The sequence below is a fragment of the Elaeis guineensis genome, chromosome 7 (assembly GCF_000442705.2).
Source record: "Elaeis guineensis isolate ETL-2024a chromosome 7, EG11, whole genome shotgun sequence".
Classification (NCBI taxonomy): Eukaryota; Viridiplantae; Streptophyta; class Magnoliopsida; order Arecales; family Arecaceae; genus Elaeis; species Elaeis guineensis.
This window is the reverse complement of record NC_025999.2, coordinates 92,090,956-92,104,692: the sequence shown is the minus strand read 5'-3', so window position 1 is coordinate 92,104,692 and position 13,737 is coordinate 92,090,956. Positions and strand designations below refer to the sequence as shown.

Sequence of the window (13,737 nt, the reverse complement as noted above, 5' to 3'; positions counted from 1 at the left end):
TTGTCTTTAGGATAGATTGTCATCATTAAATTGTCAATAATGTTGGTTACTATATTTGATATATACAGATAATATTATAATAAATTTATTAAAAATTTTGATTGGCATGTTTGATATGACAATCAAATTATCGATAATGTGAAATTAAATTTTTAAAATATTTTTAATAATTTTATCATAATATTTTTTTTTTCTGATGAGAAGTAACCAAAGTGATGTGAATGTGATAATGATGCGGAGAAGTGACGGATCAAAAAATGTAATGAATCACAAGCACTGAGAGGGTAGGCGTGTGTGGAGCCATGGAGGTGACAGGGATGAAGGTGGAGGAGTCAAAGAAAGTGGTGGGAGACGAGCAAAAAAATTACGGACAAACAAAGAGAGATGGAGGAGCAGTGGATCAGAAATGCATATGGAGAGAGATTGGGGAGCAAAAAAAGATTGGATAATGAATTTTATGTAATTTTTTTAAAAATTAATTTTATTTAAATTTTTTTATAATATTATAAAAAAATATGCTGAATTTTCATCAAAAAAAAATATATCACAGTGACCCAGATTATCCATTAAATTGCCAGCTACCAAAGCAACCTAGGTTATTCTTGGTTTAGTGTGAACGAGGTCAACCAATAGGTTTCCATGCAACCTTCTTCCGATGACGTCGTGCCAGGCCGTTACGCTTCCCAACCGGTCAGCTGGTTGCCACGTGGCGTCTCAAATGCCGTTGGATGTCACAACCCTCGCCCATCTTCCTTGCCAACGAGACCTTCCGGTGTTTTCCTTTTTTTTTCTCTCTCCACGCCAGCGGAGCCTAAACAAAGAAAGGGGCGCAATGAGAACTCTCTCGCCCTTTTCCTTCGCTCTCTCGCTCTCCCTCGCTTTCGAACTCCTCTCCTCTGCCAAACCTTCAAGAAGAGGGTTCGCCATGGATTCGGGAACAACAGAATTGAAGGACGGGGAGGTCGACATCTACTCCCTCTTCTGCCACTACAACACTCTCTACTTCGACGAAGCCCTCGGCCCCTGCCTCGTCTCCTGGATCGACTCACGCTCGAACAAGTCCGCCCCCCTCTCTCTCTCCTATCTCTCTTTTTAATGCTTTTGTTCTTGTTTTATTTTATTATGCCAATGTCATCCGTGTTCGTTTTATCATACGCGCAAACTACTGTCTTCACTGCCCCAATTTATTTATGCACTAATGGATGCCATTACCTTTCTTCCCTTCAATGCCCACCTGAACGATGACAATATGTGTTGGGCATTAAAATTCATCCCTACGATGAACAAGTGACGTGCATTGCAATCTCAAACATTCTAGGGTTCTTGTTGTATTCTAATTCCTTGCAGCATCGCCGTTGGGATCTGGCACCTAGCCTACCACAATTTCCCAAATAATTCCCAACATATATTTATTAGGTATCCGCAATTCTCCATCCTTTATCTTTACTTTTCCTGTTACACACCTTAACTTAATCTTTTACTTGGAACTTTGAAGATCCCCCTGTTAAGGTTCGTACCGAGGTGCATTGAGCGATCAACCCTTATGTTTGATGGCCGCCCGACAATGTAGGAAGGCAATAGGTGCATAGAAAATCATGCTGCAGTGAGCTTAGTATCCAATGCAAGATTAGTAACACTAGAATCGACCTGACAATGTCCCCCTGTAGCATCGCCTTGCCATCATATGCTAGATCATGATGACAGGCTGATGTCAACAGGCTGGTTCATCAGCCAAGTTTGGATCAGGTTTGGGCCAACATAGTGCAACTTGAACTCTGTCCAGATCATCCAATGCATGCTAAGTTGTGTCGGATGCCTATGCAAGCATGGTGTCAGTAGAAGATTTCCAAGTCAGTTGGGGGTTGAGTTTGAGTGTGAATGAGTGATTTAATGCTCAACCGAACAATATGAGTTGTGCACCAATTTTACCTAAATTTGATTTACCAAAGAGGGTCAGAATCTGTGGATCTAAAACAAACTGCTCTTCATTTAATGCATCCAAATGTGATCAGTTCAATGTATTTTTATGTATCGGTGCCAAATACAACATATGCTTATCGGTCCATGCCAAGTTTTTTTGGGTCTGATCTCCTAGTTGTTTTTGTTTCCTTTGATCAATCTCTAAATGCCATGCATGAATCCTAGCCAATAAAATGGACCCAAGGGCCTACCGAGGATTTAAGCTGATAATATGCTGGATGCAGCATTGCTTGGTACGTGCCATGCCAAAACTCAGCAGGCACTAGCACAACAACGTCCCAAGTATTGGCATGCACTAGGCACCATGCCAGTGCCAGTGTTCTGGTACGGTATATGTACTATGCATGGCATGTTGTGCTGATCAGTACTTAAAACCATGGAGCCTACAAATAAAACCCCTCGCTTCCCTTTTTTCAAAATTGAAAATTTGGTTCTATGGAGTCTTTGAGCTCTTTCTTCACTAGTAAAGTTTTCATTCATCGACAATCATATAGTACTAATTCATTAAGCATTATAAGATGTCTTCAAAAGCTGATGGGCAAACCCTCCACCAGCCATAGTATGATTTCGCATGCTCGAAAGTGTCTTGGTGGCATCATAATATCATTGGTTATCCTCTCTATTGCTTCTCTTACTTTAATTCTTTGTAGTTTGTATGCTTCTGCATCTTTCTCTCTATCGCTTTCTCTTCCACTTAGGTCCTAGTTTCTGCGATGCTACCCTCTGTTCAATGTGACTTGTAAACCTTATTGTGCCATGCCATATCTACAACATGATAACTTCATTCTGATTTTATTTTTCTGTGCAATTAATTCACTTATACATGCATTATGTGTATGTTTGCATGTAAATATGCCTGCATTGTTCACCAATCTACAGCTGAAAGCGAAATCTTAAAGAGAGGCATGTAGCAAATATGGAGAATCTTAAGAATAACTTTAAACAAGGTACAATTCTGCCAAATGACAAGAATGTCCTTTTATTTCTTGCTAAATCATGGTCAAATTGTTCAGTTGGAACATTTTAGTCCTTGTCCTATTGATGCATTATGACTACTTTCAATACTAAAAGTCAGAGCAGTTAACCACATAAAAGCAGCTTTAGCATTTATTAAAATGTTAGAAGTCTTATTGCTTGTTTGGGACCAGCAGTGCAATGCTTACTTTCCTATTGTACAACTTGCAAAAACAAATTTCCTTGGTCTTCAGTACCTTACTAAATTTTTTGAAATCCTCATTAACGATATGGTCCTTAAAATCTCCAAAAGAGACTGTTAGGCTCTTTTTGTTGGGTATTAAAAGTGAGTATTGAAATGCAAGTTTGCATCCATTCTAGCTATTATTTCCAGAAAAGAGAAGCATTGGGAAGGTTGATAGGCTAGCCCTTTCTCCTCTGGATTAGCTAAAGAGAGAAAGTAGAATATCATCCCTATTTCAAAATTCAGAAGGAGACTATCAATATTTCTTACCCGTATACCAGTTATTCTTGTTCAATTTAAAAGTAAAGCTATTATTCACTATAGTTTCTTTTTCTATCCCTCAAAAATTTCCTTCATGACCTTTTCTGCCCAAACTCCTTTACACAATTAGCTGCAAAACCACAAGGTATAGTGGAATGATGAGTTATTGGTCTGTAGCTGACAGTTTTGTCTACTACGATGCGGATATAAGACAGAGCAATTTTAATGCTGTATGCAATGCCTTCTAAAAATCAATCAGCAACTAGAATATGTAAATTTTGATTTTGCACACAGAGGGGGAGGATTTCTTTTTTCTTTTTCTTTTTTCTCTTTGGTGCTTTAGAAGGCTACGCACTAGCACTTATTTATGTTCCACTACCATTCTATTTTCTTTTGTGAGTCAATTAATCATCACTCAGTTTTTCATTTGTCTTTGATATTTAGTAAAATTAGCTATATACTTTCTTCCTATCACAAAGTAAAATTTATTTTTTCTTTACAGCAATCTACAATCAGATTTATCTAAAGCTTTGGTTGTTTCGCCCTTTTCACAGTAATACTTATATCTCTTGATCAGTCTTGGCTCCAGCCAAATGGTTTGACTTTTCAGTACAAATTTCCTAATCGGCCATTATCAATTTGCCCATGTCATCTCTTATAATCTTTCCTAGCTATTGCTATCTAGCCATGTAGATCCATTGATGTTGAGTTTGCGTATCTAACACCTGTAGCATCTATATATGTTGCTTGGGATGAAATTTGCAGTCCATAGAATGGAGCGACAGGTTGACTGCTCATTGTAGGAAAAGCCAGAACTATAAAATAAGTTATAATTGACTTTTATTGATGCCTTCTAAATCTCTCCCAGGTATTTGGAAGGGGCTCTGGATATGGAATCTAGTTTTTCACTTGTCAACAATGTATTAGTGCAATCTTTGATATTTTTAACATCTTTTATTTTGTGCTCTTAGGTGATATTGTGATGTATTGTAGGTTTTTAAGACAGTGCTGCCTTTATCATCACTTATATATATTTTTTCTATTAATTTAGCAATACAGTTATATCACTTTTTTCTTCATATATAAATGATGATGATTGGGCATTAATTATTCTGTTGTACTGCCATGCAATTCTTACATAAATTATTCTTATGTGCTTCCTTTCATTTATAACAGGTCCATATTTCCTTTATGACCATGCATTCAATATTTATCCTCATATCTTCTACTATCTTATGTGAAATATGAGAGATGGTAATCTTGATATTTGACAGTTGTATAACCATGCTGTTGGATAACAAGGCATGCATTCCTTAACAAAAGGTTTGGTTGATTGTTTCCTTATCATATGTGAATTGATATTAGTAACATATCAAACTTTCTATGTATATTTATTGTATGCAACTAGAGTACATCAATTTGTATGATCGTATATATATATATATATATATATATATATATATATATGAAGTTTAAGATGCTTATATTTGAGAAGAATGTTGGGTTGGTTCTGATCTTATGTTGGCTCAATGCAGCCACACCAGTTCTTGCCTTTATTCTTCAGATGGTAGCTGTGAAATACTCCTCAACAAACTCTTGTTGAAATCTTGGCCAACTGCTGATCTCAAGAATGCTTTACTACATGAGATGATTCATGCATTCTTGTGGATTAAGAACAAAAAAAATGAGCACAGGTAATTCATAAATGGTATCATGTCAGGAGATACATATATAGCAGGATATTTGATAACTTGCTACCTTGTGATATTTGGCAACTTGCTACCACTGTGTTATTTGATAACCTTCTCCCATTGTACCTAAAATTCATGTCGTGATTAAGCAGTGTGCATGATCCAAATTTCCGGGAAATGATGGATTCAATTAATGCCAGCTCGCTGACAGATCATCAGGTTAGTCAACAGCAGACATCATAAGGAATAATATTTATATTGTAGGCTGGTCTAATTATTTTATTTTTTACCTACTTCAGAGGCCATCTGGTGGCTACAACATTACCATTTACCATGAATTACGGGAGGAAGCTGACACCTGCAGAACTGGCAACTGGATTGTAATACAGATCTCTCACTTTTTAGAACACACCCTAAACTTTCCTTCTGAAGTTCAAGTCGAGTCTCTGAGGCTCTGAGCTGTTGAACACTTGAAATTTAGATTTTTCTGTACTAATGTCTTTGTCATAATTTTTCTGCAGTGTGAAGCATGTGGGAATTTGATCAAACCAGGCACGAAAAAAGATCCTTCAGCTGGTGACTGCATTGAGAATGTAGGCCCTGAAGGGTGTTGTGATAACCCATCATGTCAATGGCATAGGTAAGACTCCACATTAGGAATGCAGATTCTTAGATGTTTGTCTGTCAGCCATACCGACTGATATGCTTGGTGCTGATATATGCTGAATTATCTTCGAATGTTTCTGAGGCATGTATTTATTCAAATATAGAAATATAGACCAATTCTATTGTTAGTTATGTCTTGCTTTCTTTTCTACATAAAGGCTTAATTGAGTTCAAAATGTACCTTAACTTATGATGTCTGCATTCAGATTGCCTCTTTATCCCTCGCCTCACCCTTCTGGACCCAGATCTTGCTTACAATCCTTTATTCTGTTTCTTGTTTGCTGCCCACCTCCTATGCCCTGACATCTTCCATTCATCCTTTATTAGAAGGAATAGTGCTTGGGACGGAAGGGACAATAAGATGGCAGAGTTGAAAGAGGTGTTTGAAGTTGGAGGAAGTCAGTGACTGGAGATAATGAGGTTCTCGAAGAAGAGGTGGGTAGATGGTGTAACAGGAGTGCACATAATGTATTAGATGGACACAGAAATGCAGAAGTAGAAAACAAATTATGATATGTGCTGAAGATTATGATTTCATCTAGCAGAGGAAATTAAGATTTGGGTACTCATCCATGCATAAAAGATTAGAATATTTGATGCTTGTGTATATGTATGACATTATTGTGATTTATAATAAGGTAAAGCATCGATATTATGGATTGTCTATGGAGTTATTTAATGGTGTGTTTCAGAGCATGTGTGAAGCCTCCATCAACAGATTCTTTTTGCTGCTGTCCTTTTGTTTGTTTATGTTGCTGTAGCTAGCTCCCTTCTTAGTGCTTGTACATACCAATAATTTGATTGTAATTATACACCTTTCCAGTAGTTTCTCCTGTTTAAGAATTTTCAAGAGCTCCTGACACAGTTTTCTATATATCTGCTCAATTTTCCAAATTTTTGCAATACCTAACTCGTGACATGGGAGGAGTGGAAGAGATGCGCGGGACAACACTATACTGTGCTTCTCGTTTATATCGTTTCAACAAGAAACTATATGGTTATTATAGACTTTATAGTGTGCACTAGTGCTTGATTCACCAGTCCATGTGATGTTACACATGGGTGGGAAGGGCTAGGGAGAAGAGGCAAGTAGAGAGGAAAAACTGGGGGAGGGGAAGACTATGGTTCCTCCAATTCCCTGATTTTAGGTGTCCAGAATCGGTGATTTCCAGTAAAGGCGTGTGAACTGCAGGAGCAATGGCCTCCCATGATTTGTCAACTCTCTCTCTCTCTCTCTCTCTCTCTCTCGCTTGCTCTCTTGTCCCCCCCCACCCACCCCCTCCTCTCCCACCAACCCAACCCAAACCCCCCAAAAAAAAGGGAGGGGGGGGCCATTTTCCTCCTTGCCTCCTCCTCAAGCACTTCCCATCTGTTTAAGACTCTCTTTCTTCAACCCCCACAAACCCACACAACTCCCCCCCCCACACACACTTCTACCTATTCTCCTCACCTCCTCTCTAAGCACTTCCCATCCATTTGAGAGAGGTCACATGGACATACTAGTTGTGTCAAAAGTGCATAAATTTGGAGGTACCTCTTACCAACTTAACAACAGATCCAAACTAATGATGGTACCTCTAACTGGTTCGTTCTATCATTGACAATCTGCATGAAGATAGTCATTTCCCAGTTGCATGTTATATGAAATTGTGCAATTGAATGACATTTTATAGGGCATTATGTCAATTTCAGGCATGTGCTCATATTAGGTTGTAACTATTGCACCATATGATTCTTGTTTCACACCCTGGCTTGTAAATAATATCTTATTCATTTGTCACCTAATTACAAGCAACTGTGGATGGTTTCATGGCATGTCAAACTTGCTCTTCGTGTGTTCCCTCTTGCTTTTGCAGCAATAATAAGTTATGCTCTGGAAGATGCGTTGAGATACAAGAACCAACCGAATGTGATAACCACAAAATGAGTTTGAAAGGTGAGACATTCAAACTACATAAAAAACTAAATTCAATACTGTGAATGCCATTGTAAGATTCTGGCCTGCAAGAACCTCCCCTTGAGAGTACCCTGTGATTTAATTTCATATTTAAAAATTTTCTTATTTGTTTTTCAGATGATGAGGAGCTTCACGAGGGCAGGTATAAAGGTTTTCACTATATGACTAGACAAAGAAAACGCAAATTATGTGAACCAGGAACAAAGGATGATTTGAATGGCACAAAGAAGGTGGCACTCAAAGCTGGAGGACCGGAGGATAATTTGGATGGCAAGAAGGTAATAAGTGAAGCAGGAGCAAAGGACAGTCTACGTGAAGTAGGAGCAAAGGACGGTCGAGATGGCAAGAAGGTGACATTCAGAGATGTAGGCACAGAGGATTATTTGGATGGCAAGAATGAGGGAACATTTGGAGGTGGAGGGACAAAGGGTCGTTTGGATGGTAAGGCGGCAATATCAGGCTACTTTGCATCCGTGGGTGCACCAGCTGGGAACTTTGACAAGCTGAAGGGCGTTGAGTCAAAAACTAGGAGCTGTGCGGCAGCTCCAGAACCCTCTAAACGTGCAAGAACTCCAACACTCAAGAAGCAGCAAGCATGCACTGGCCAGAAAAGAAGAAAACTAGGAAGACGCAAGAATGATTACACGGTTGCAAGTGAATGGTTGGATTATTTTGCATATGAGGAGTCTGATGAAAATGTTGAACCTCTAGTAAATAAAAGAACGGAGCAGAGGAAAAAGCAAAAACTGCTCAGAAGTCCGAATGGAGGCGGCCCCAGCCTTGTTGTGGGCAATGAGCAACAGTCTGAGAACATTCAAGCACATGGAGTAGGCAAAAACACCAGTACTGCCATGACCGTCGTAGAAATCCCAGATGACTAATTGAACTGGTTTTAGATTTGCCTTATCTGAGATATCATGGCTGGGGTACTGGATGATTGTCTTTTTTTGTTTCTTGGTTTTTTTTTTTGGGGGGTTTGTCTGGTTTTGACATTATAGAGGCCATGCTATACCGTGGCAGATAGGAATGTGATACAATAGCAATAGCATCAAGGAGAAATATCAAGCAAAAATACTTGTACAGTGGAAACAGTGAAAGATAATTTAAGAGATGCATACTGGGTGTCCTCCACCGTTCTGGGGAGTGTCTTTGTAGCATAAGTTTTATCTTTGGTGAATGTGACTGACCAATGAAGCGGACCCATAAGTTGGTCAGGTGATGACGTTTTGATTTTTAGACGTGGATAAAGGGAAAATGAAAGTGCCTGGTTGCGGGAAGTGAATCTTTGAAGGAAGCGGTCTTTTCAGATGTGATTTAAGAAAATTAATAAAAAATTTTGATTGTAAATAATATTGTAAATAACTTACAAAAAATTAAGAATAAAAAGTAATGATTAATCAAATCGAAAGTGTGCGATGCATTATTTTAAGGTGTATTTTCGTTCCTCATGTAGGAATATTCAAAAAAATTATCTCAAAATACGATCGGTATCCTTCATCTGCAAGCACGATCATAAGGAAGATTGGTGAAGATTTTTTTAATATTTAAGAAAAAAATTATAATATAAAATAGAATTGAAGGAAACTTGGGAAGAAGAATAGCTTGAAGAAAGGCTTTTGGATTGCATTTGGCATTAGAACCCAAAAGAGCCTTTTATATAGCGAACCAGTATGATCGTTTGTGATTATTTGGATTTTTATTAATTTATTAATATCTTAATAAGAAATCCAACGGTCATAATTTTTAATACAAAATTCAATTTTCATAAAATAAAAATGAGATTAAATACACATAACCATTATTAATTAGGAACCCAATGGTCAGAAATTAAAATTATAATAATAAAAATATTAATATATTTAAATAATAAAATTTTAAAATTAAAATATTTAGAGAAAATTTTAGAAAAATTTTGAGTTTTTCTTTTTGAATTCCCTCTGACAATTCCCCATAAAACTCAATTTTTTTTAAAAAAATTATAAAATAAAATAACATAAATTTCTGAATGCTTATATTATGCAATGAGTAAGATAACTTAATCTTACTTAATGTGAATAGTTTCTATCTGAAAAAAATAGAGTAAACCAGATCTTGAACTACGTTCCTTTGATCCAAACTTCAACTACCACATATATAGTACAGAGCTCTTTATCGCAAGTCTGTGCGCATTAGTGGTCCTGCACATTTATCTTAATTTTTCATGAGAGTCGCTAGAAATAGTCCAAATCTTATATTCATGATCATGTACGAATATTCTCATATAGATGAGCCCTTCCAAGGATGTGTGTAGTGTCACATCTTGAGCAATACCGCTCAAATCTTATTCAAAGATAAACTCTTTTTAACCACTATATAGGAGCACTAATCACCATAAGAATGGGATCGAGCCTATGAATTCTATATCAAATAGACCATATGTGCTTCCTAACCAATCAATTAGCTTGTTATTATTATATTGAACCTCCTTCCAGTGATCTCTTATTACAAAGATTGGGTTTCCACTATTGGAAGGTCCATTATGGGCAAAGCTCCATCTCTCTTGATAACTCTAGGATCTTAGTCCTATTTAAATATTTTGTAAGGCATATATCTCAAAGATGATGGATAAATAGATAATAATAAATATAGCATAATATAATCCAAATAAGAAATATTGCATGAATATTCAAACTTTGCATCCAAGGGTCAAGAGGGGGTGCCTTCTCTTCTACAAGTATTATCCCAAAATTTGCCTCTCAGTTCACGTCTTGTGCTTTGTATGATTATCCTCATTATTTGGTCTTCCAACTAAAATCTGATTCCAATTTATGTTTTTGACATACTCACAATGTTAAAGTCTTAGGACACGTCAGGTTCTCTATGACACACGTTGCATTCTTATGATATACCTGAACTTATATTTTAAATTTTACTTTAGGCATTCTTTGCATCATGAAAAATTATTTTTCCTGCTCCATTGATAATGGTGATCTATGTAATTATAGTTTGACTCCTAGAGTTGAAACAACAAAAATTGACACTTTACCCAAAATCTGAATTTAGGGTTAAAATTTCAGATGTGATCAATCCTGATTCTAAATATATTGAATAGGGCTGAATAGGTATAGCATGTGGATTAGATATTTCATGTCCATATGTTTTTGGTGGATATGAATATGAAAATGGATATCAAACAAATATTAGTATTAGTATTTACAATATTTGTAGACATATAAAGTTACTAATTAGATATCAAATATATCTATATTTACTCTAAACAAAAATAAATACAAGCTAGATATTAGTCATATTCATATTGTTCTATTCAAATATGGATATAAGTCAAAATATTATTTCTAATGCAAGTCAGATTTTTAGTAGATTTCGATAATAAGAATTATTATCAACGACAAATCATAAAGGATAGAGATAGGACCTACCATCTATAATGCATGCTAAGCATAGCTAACCAGATACAAATCAAATTATGATTATTAAAATGGCATAGATCAATTTGGTCAAGTGTCCAACTCTCAAGGTCACTAATTTGATTATTGGGTCAATTGGTAACCCCAAATTTTAATTAAAAATATGTTAAATAAATTAAATTTTATTTTGAAAAAATATACTATAAAATACTAGTAAAATTTTTATATTAAATACCTTCCTCTAAATTACATGGATTAATATTTTACAACACCTTTTAATTGGAGCATAAATAGAAAACAATCATGAATTATTTATTTTTACTATATATATATATATATATCATGAATATGTAGAAATTATCGACATATATTATCTATTTGAAATATTAAATTTTTAAAAATATTATAAAGAATAAAGTGAAGTATATTCATTTTTCTAGTTCCTACCAAAATTGGTAAAGAATCCAACCGTAAAGAAAGAAGCAATTCTTTCAATCCTTTTAAGTCAAATCTTTTGAAAAATATAGAAAAGTTAGAAAATTGGAGACAATAGAGTCTAGGTCTTAGGGATGGCCCATTTTGTCAATTTGCTGAGTACCCAATCCAACCCGATCCAAATGTGGCAGGTTTTACTTGACCTGATTAAAATTCAGGATGGGTATGGATTTCAAAAAAAAAAAATCTAAAATAGATTCAGATCGGGTACAATTAACAATATATCCCACTCCGAATCCAATTCGATTCTATTTTTGTATATAAAGCCCAACACAAAATCCTAGCCATCATATTCCTTTCCCATTCGACCGCTAAGACCTACTAACCCAAAACCCTAGCCATTATAACTTGTAAGCTTCCCTATCCGGCTACTAAGACACAAAACCTGAGCCATCGTAAGCTTCCTGCTTCTCTATATGGCTGCTCTGACCTCCCACCTGATTAAGCTTCCCTATTCGGCCGCTCCAAGCCTCCTGCCCAATTGAGACTCTTGAGGATGGAAAAAATAAAGAAAAGATGGAGACATGCAATGGCAGGGTCATCGATGGAGCAAGATGAGCGACGGGCATGGAGACACAAGCGGCAGTGGTTACCTTCACGGGTCCCACAACTAGGTGGTGGCAGAGGAGGAGAGAGCTCTAATAGGTGGCAAAAACCTACCCATCATCTAAGCTTCCCTATTCAGCTGTCGAAAAAAAAAATAAAAGGTAAGGCTTCTTCCCACATAGATTAATTTTCTTTTTTGGGTTTTCACTGTCTTTTCTTTTTCATTTCATTCTCTTTTTCAGAGATCTATGGGGAAGAAAAAAACCCTAGGAGATTGGAGGCATTTCGGCCAATGGGTTTGTAAATTTTTTATCGAAACTTCGAAGCGCTAAAGCGGGTATATCTGATTCGATCCAACTAATCTAGACCCTCTATTTTATCTGATCTAATCCGATCTGAGATAGATTCGAGGTGGGTTTGGGTTTGGATGCTTTTCTAATGGGGTGGGTATGAGTATTGGTCAATCCGAGCAATATCCAACCCATTGCCACCCCTGCTAAGTCTCCTATTCTATTTTCATTAATGTCATAAAACTAAGTTGCAATGTTTCCATTTCTACTAGTAAGGTATGTCCTTACATAATTTGGATCAAATTTTTTTCTAATTAAAAAAAGATATAGCTTTTCTAAAATAGATGTAACTAGTAAAAAATAATTATGAAAAGCTGAAATCTTATAGAAAGTATATCTTGACTCTTATATCAATTTTACTTCAAGCCATTTCACTAAATTTTTCTTGGATTGAGATATATGCTAAGTCAAAATCTTTTTTAGAAAAAAAAATTATATTAATCAGCTCATTTTGAAGCCCAAAAGGTAGAATTTGGCCCCGATCTTTGAGTGCATCATACTCTTAAAGGATGGATCTATGTTGTAAAGCTTAAGGAGTTATTCCATTCACAAAAGGAACTCTTGAAAATTGATATGAAAAAAGCTTTTGATAGATTTTAATGAGGTTGTCTAACCCAGTTTTTTCATACTTTTAATTTTAATGATAAGTTCATTTCCTAGGTTTTTGCTTGTATTTTTCATCTTCAATTTACTTTGCTTATAAATGGATCTCTTGGATTGGTTTCCAAATTTTGTGAATTGCATCAAGGATGCCCTCTATCTCCATACTTATTTATTCTTGATTCTGAATTACTTACCACTTATCTTCATGGTGCTATTCAACCGAAGATTCTTTGAGCTTGCAAACCTAGTCCATAGGATCTTATTATCTCTCATATTCTTTATGCGGATGACTGTCTTGTGGTTGCTTGTATTACTGTTTGTGGTGCTTTAATGTTAAAATCTATTCTCAAAACTTATTGTGATACCACTAGATAAGCTATTAATTATGCTAAGTCACATATAATCTTTAGTCCTAATATTGCTTCTTCTATTAAGGAGCAGATTCAGTATATCCTTCAAATTCTAATTAAATGAGGCATCTAGGATTACTTGAGCATTCCATTATCTACTACTGCTTTAGCTACATGTCATTTTAGTCATCTCATACCCAAGCTAGATAATAAAATTAAAGGGTGGAAGTGGA

At 36.0% G+C, this 13,737-nt stretch overlaps 1 protein-coding gene across 1 annotated transcript; it reads left to right on the top strand.

Annotated features, from left to right (window-relative positions):
* The first annotated feature begins 806 nt into the window (after nucleotides 1–806).
* LOC105048513 (uncharacterized) lies at nucleotides 807–8,913 on the top strand. The gene is made up of 7 exons (XM_010927834.2): nucleotides 807–1,059; nucleotides 4,975–5,133; nucleotides 5,283–5,349; nucleotides 5,430–5,510; nucleotides 5,652–5,770; nucleotides 7,653–7,732; nucleotides 7,871–8,913. The coding sequence occupies exons 1-7, from the start codon at nucleotides 833–835 to the stop codon at nucleotides 8,632–8,634; spliced, it is 1,497 nt and encodes a 498-aa protein (XP_010926136.1). The 5' UTR covers nucleotides 807–832; the 3' UTR covers nucleotides 8,635–8,913.
* Nucleotides 8,914–13,737: the final 4,824 nt, after the last annotated feature.

Coding starts and splice junctions, on each gene's coding strand:
- LOC105048513 (XM_010927834.2), top strand. CDS start 833: ATGAGAACTCTCTCGCCCTTTTCCTTCGCTCTCTCGCTCTCCCTCGCT. Junction 1,060..4,974: donor ATCGACTCACGCTCGAACAA/GTCCGCCCCCCT, acceptor GGCTCAATGCAG/CCACACCAGTTCTTGCCTTT. Junction 7,733..7,870: donor CCACAAAATGAGTTTGAAAG/GTGAGACATTCA, acceptor TTTGTTTTTCAG/ATGATGAGGAGCTTCACGAG.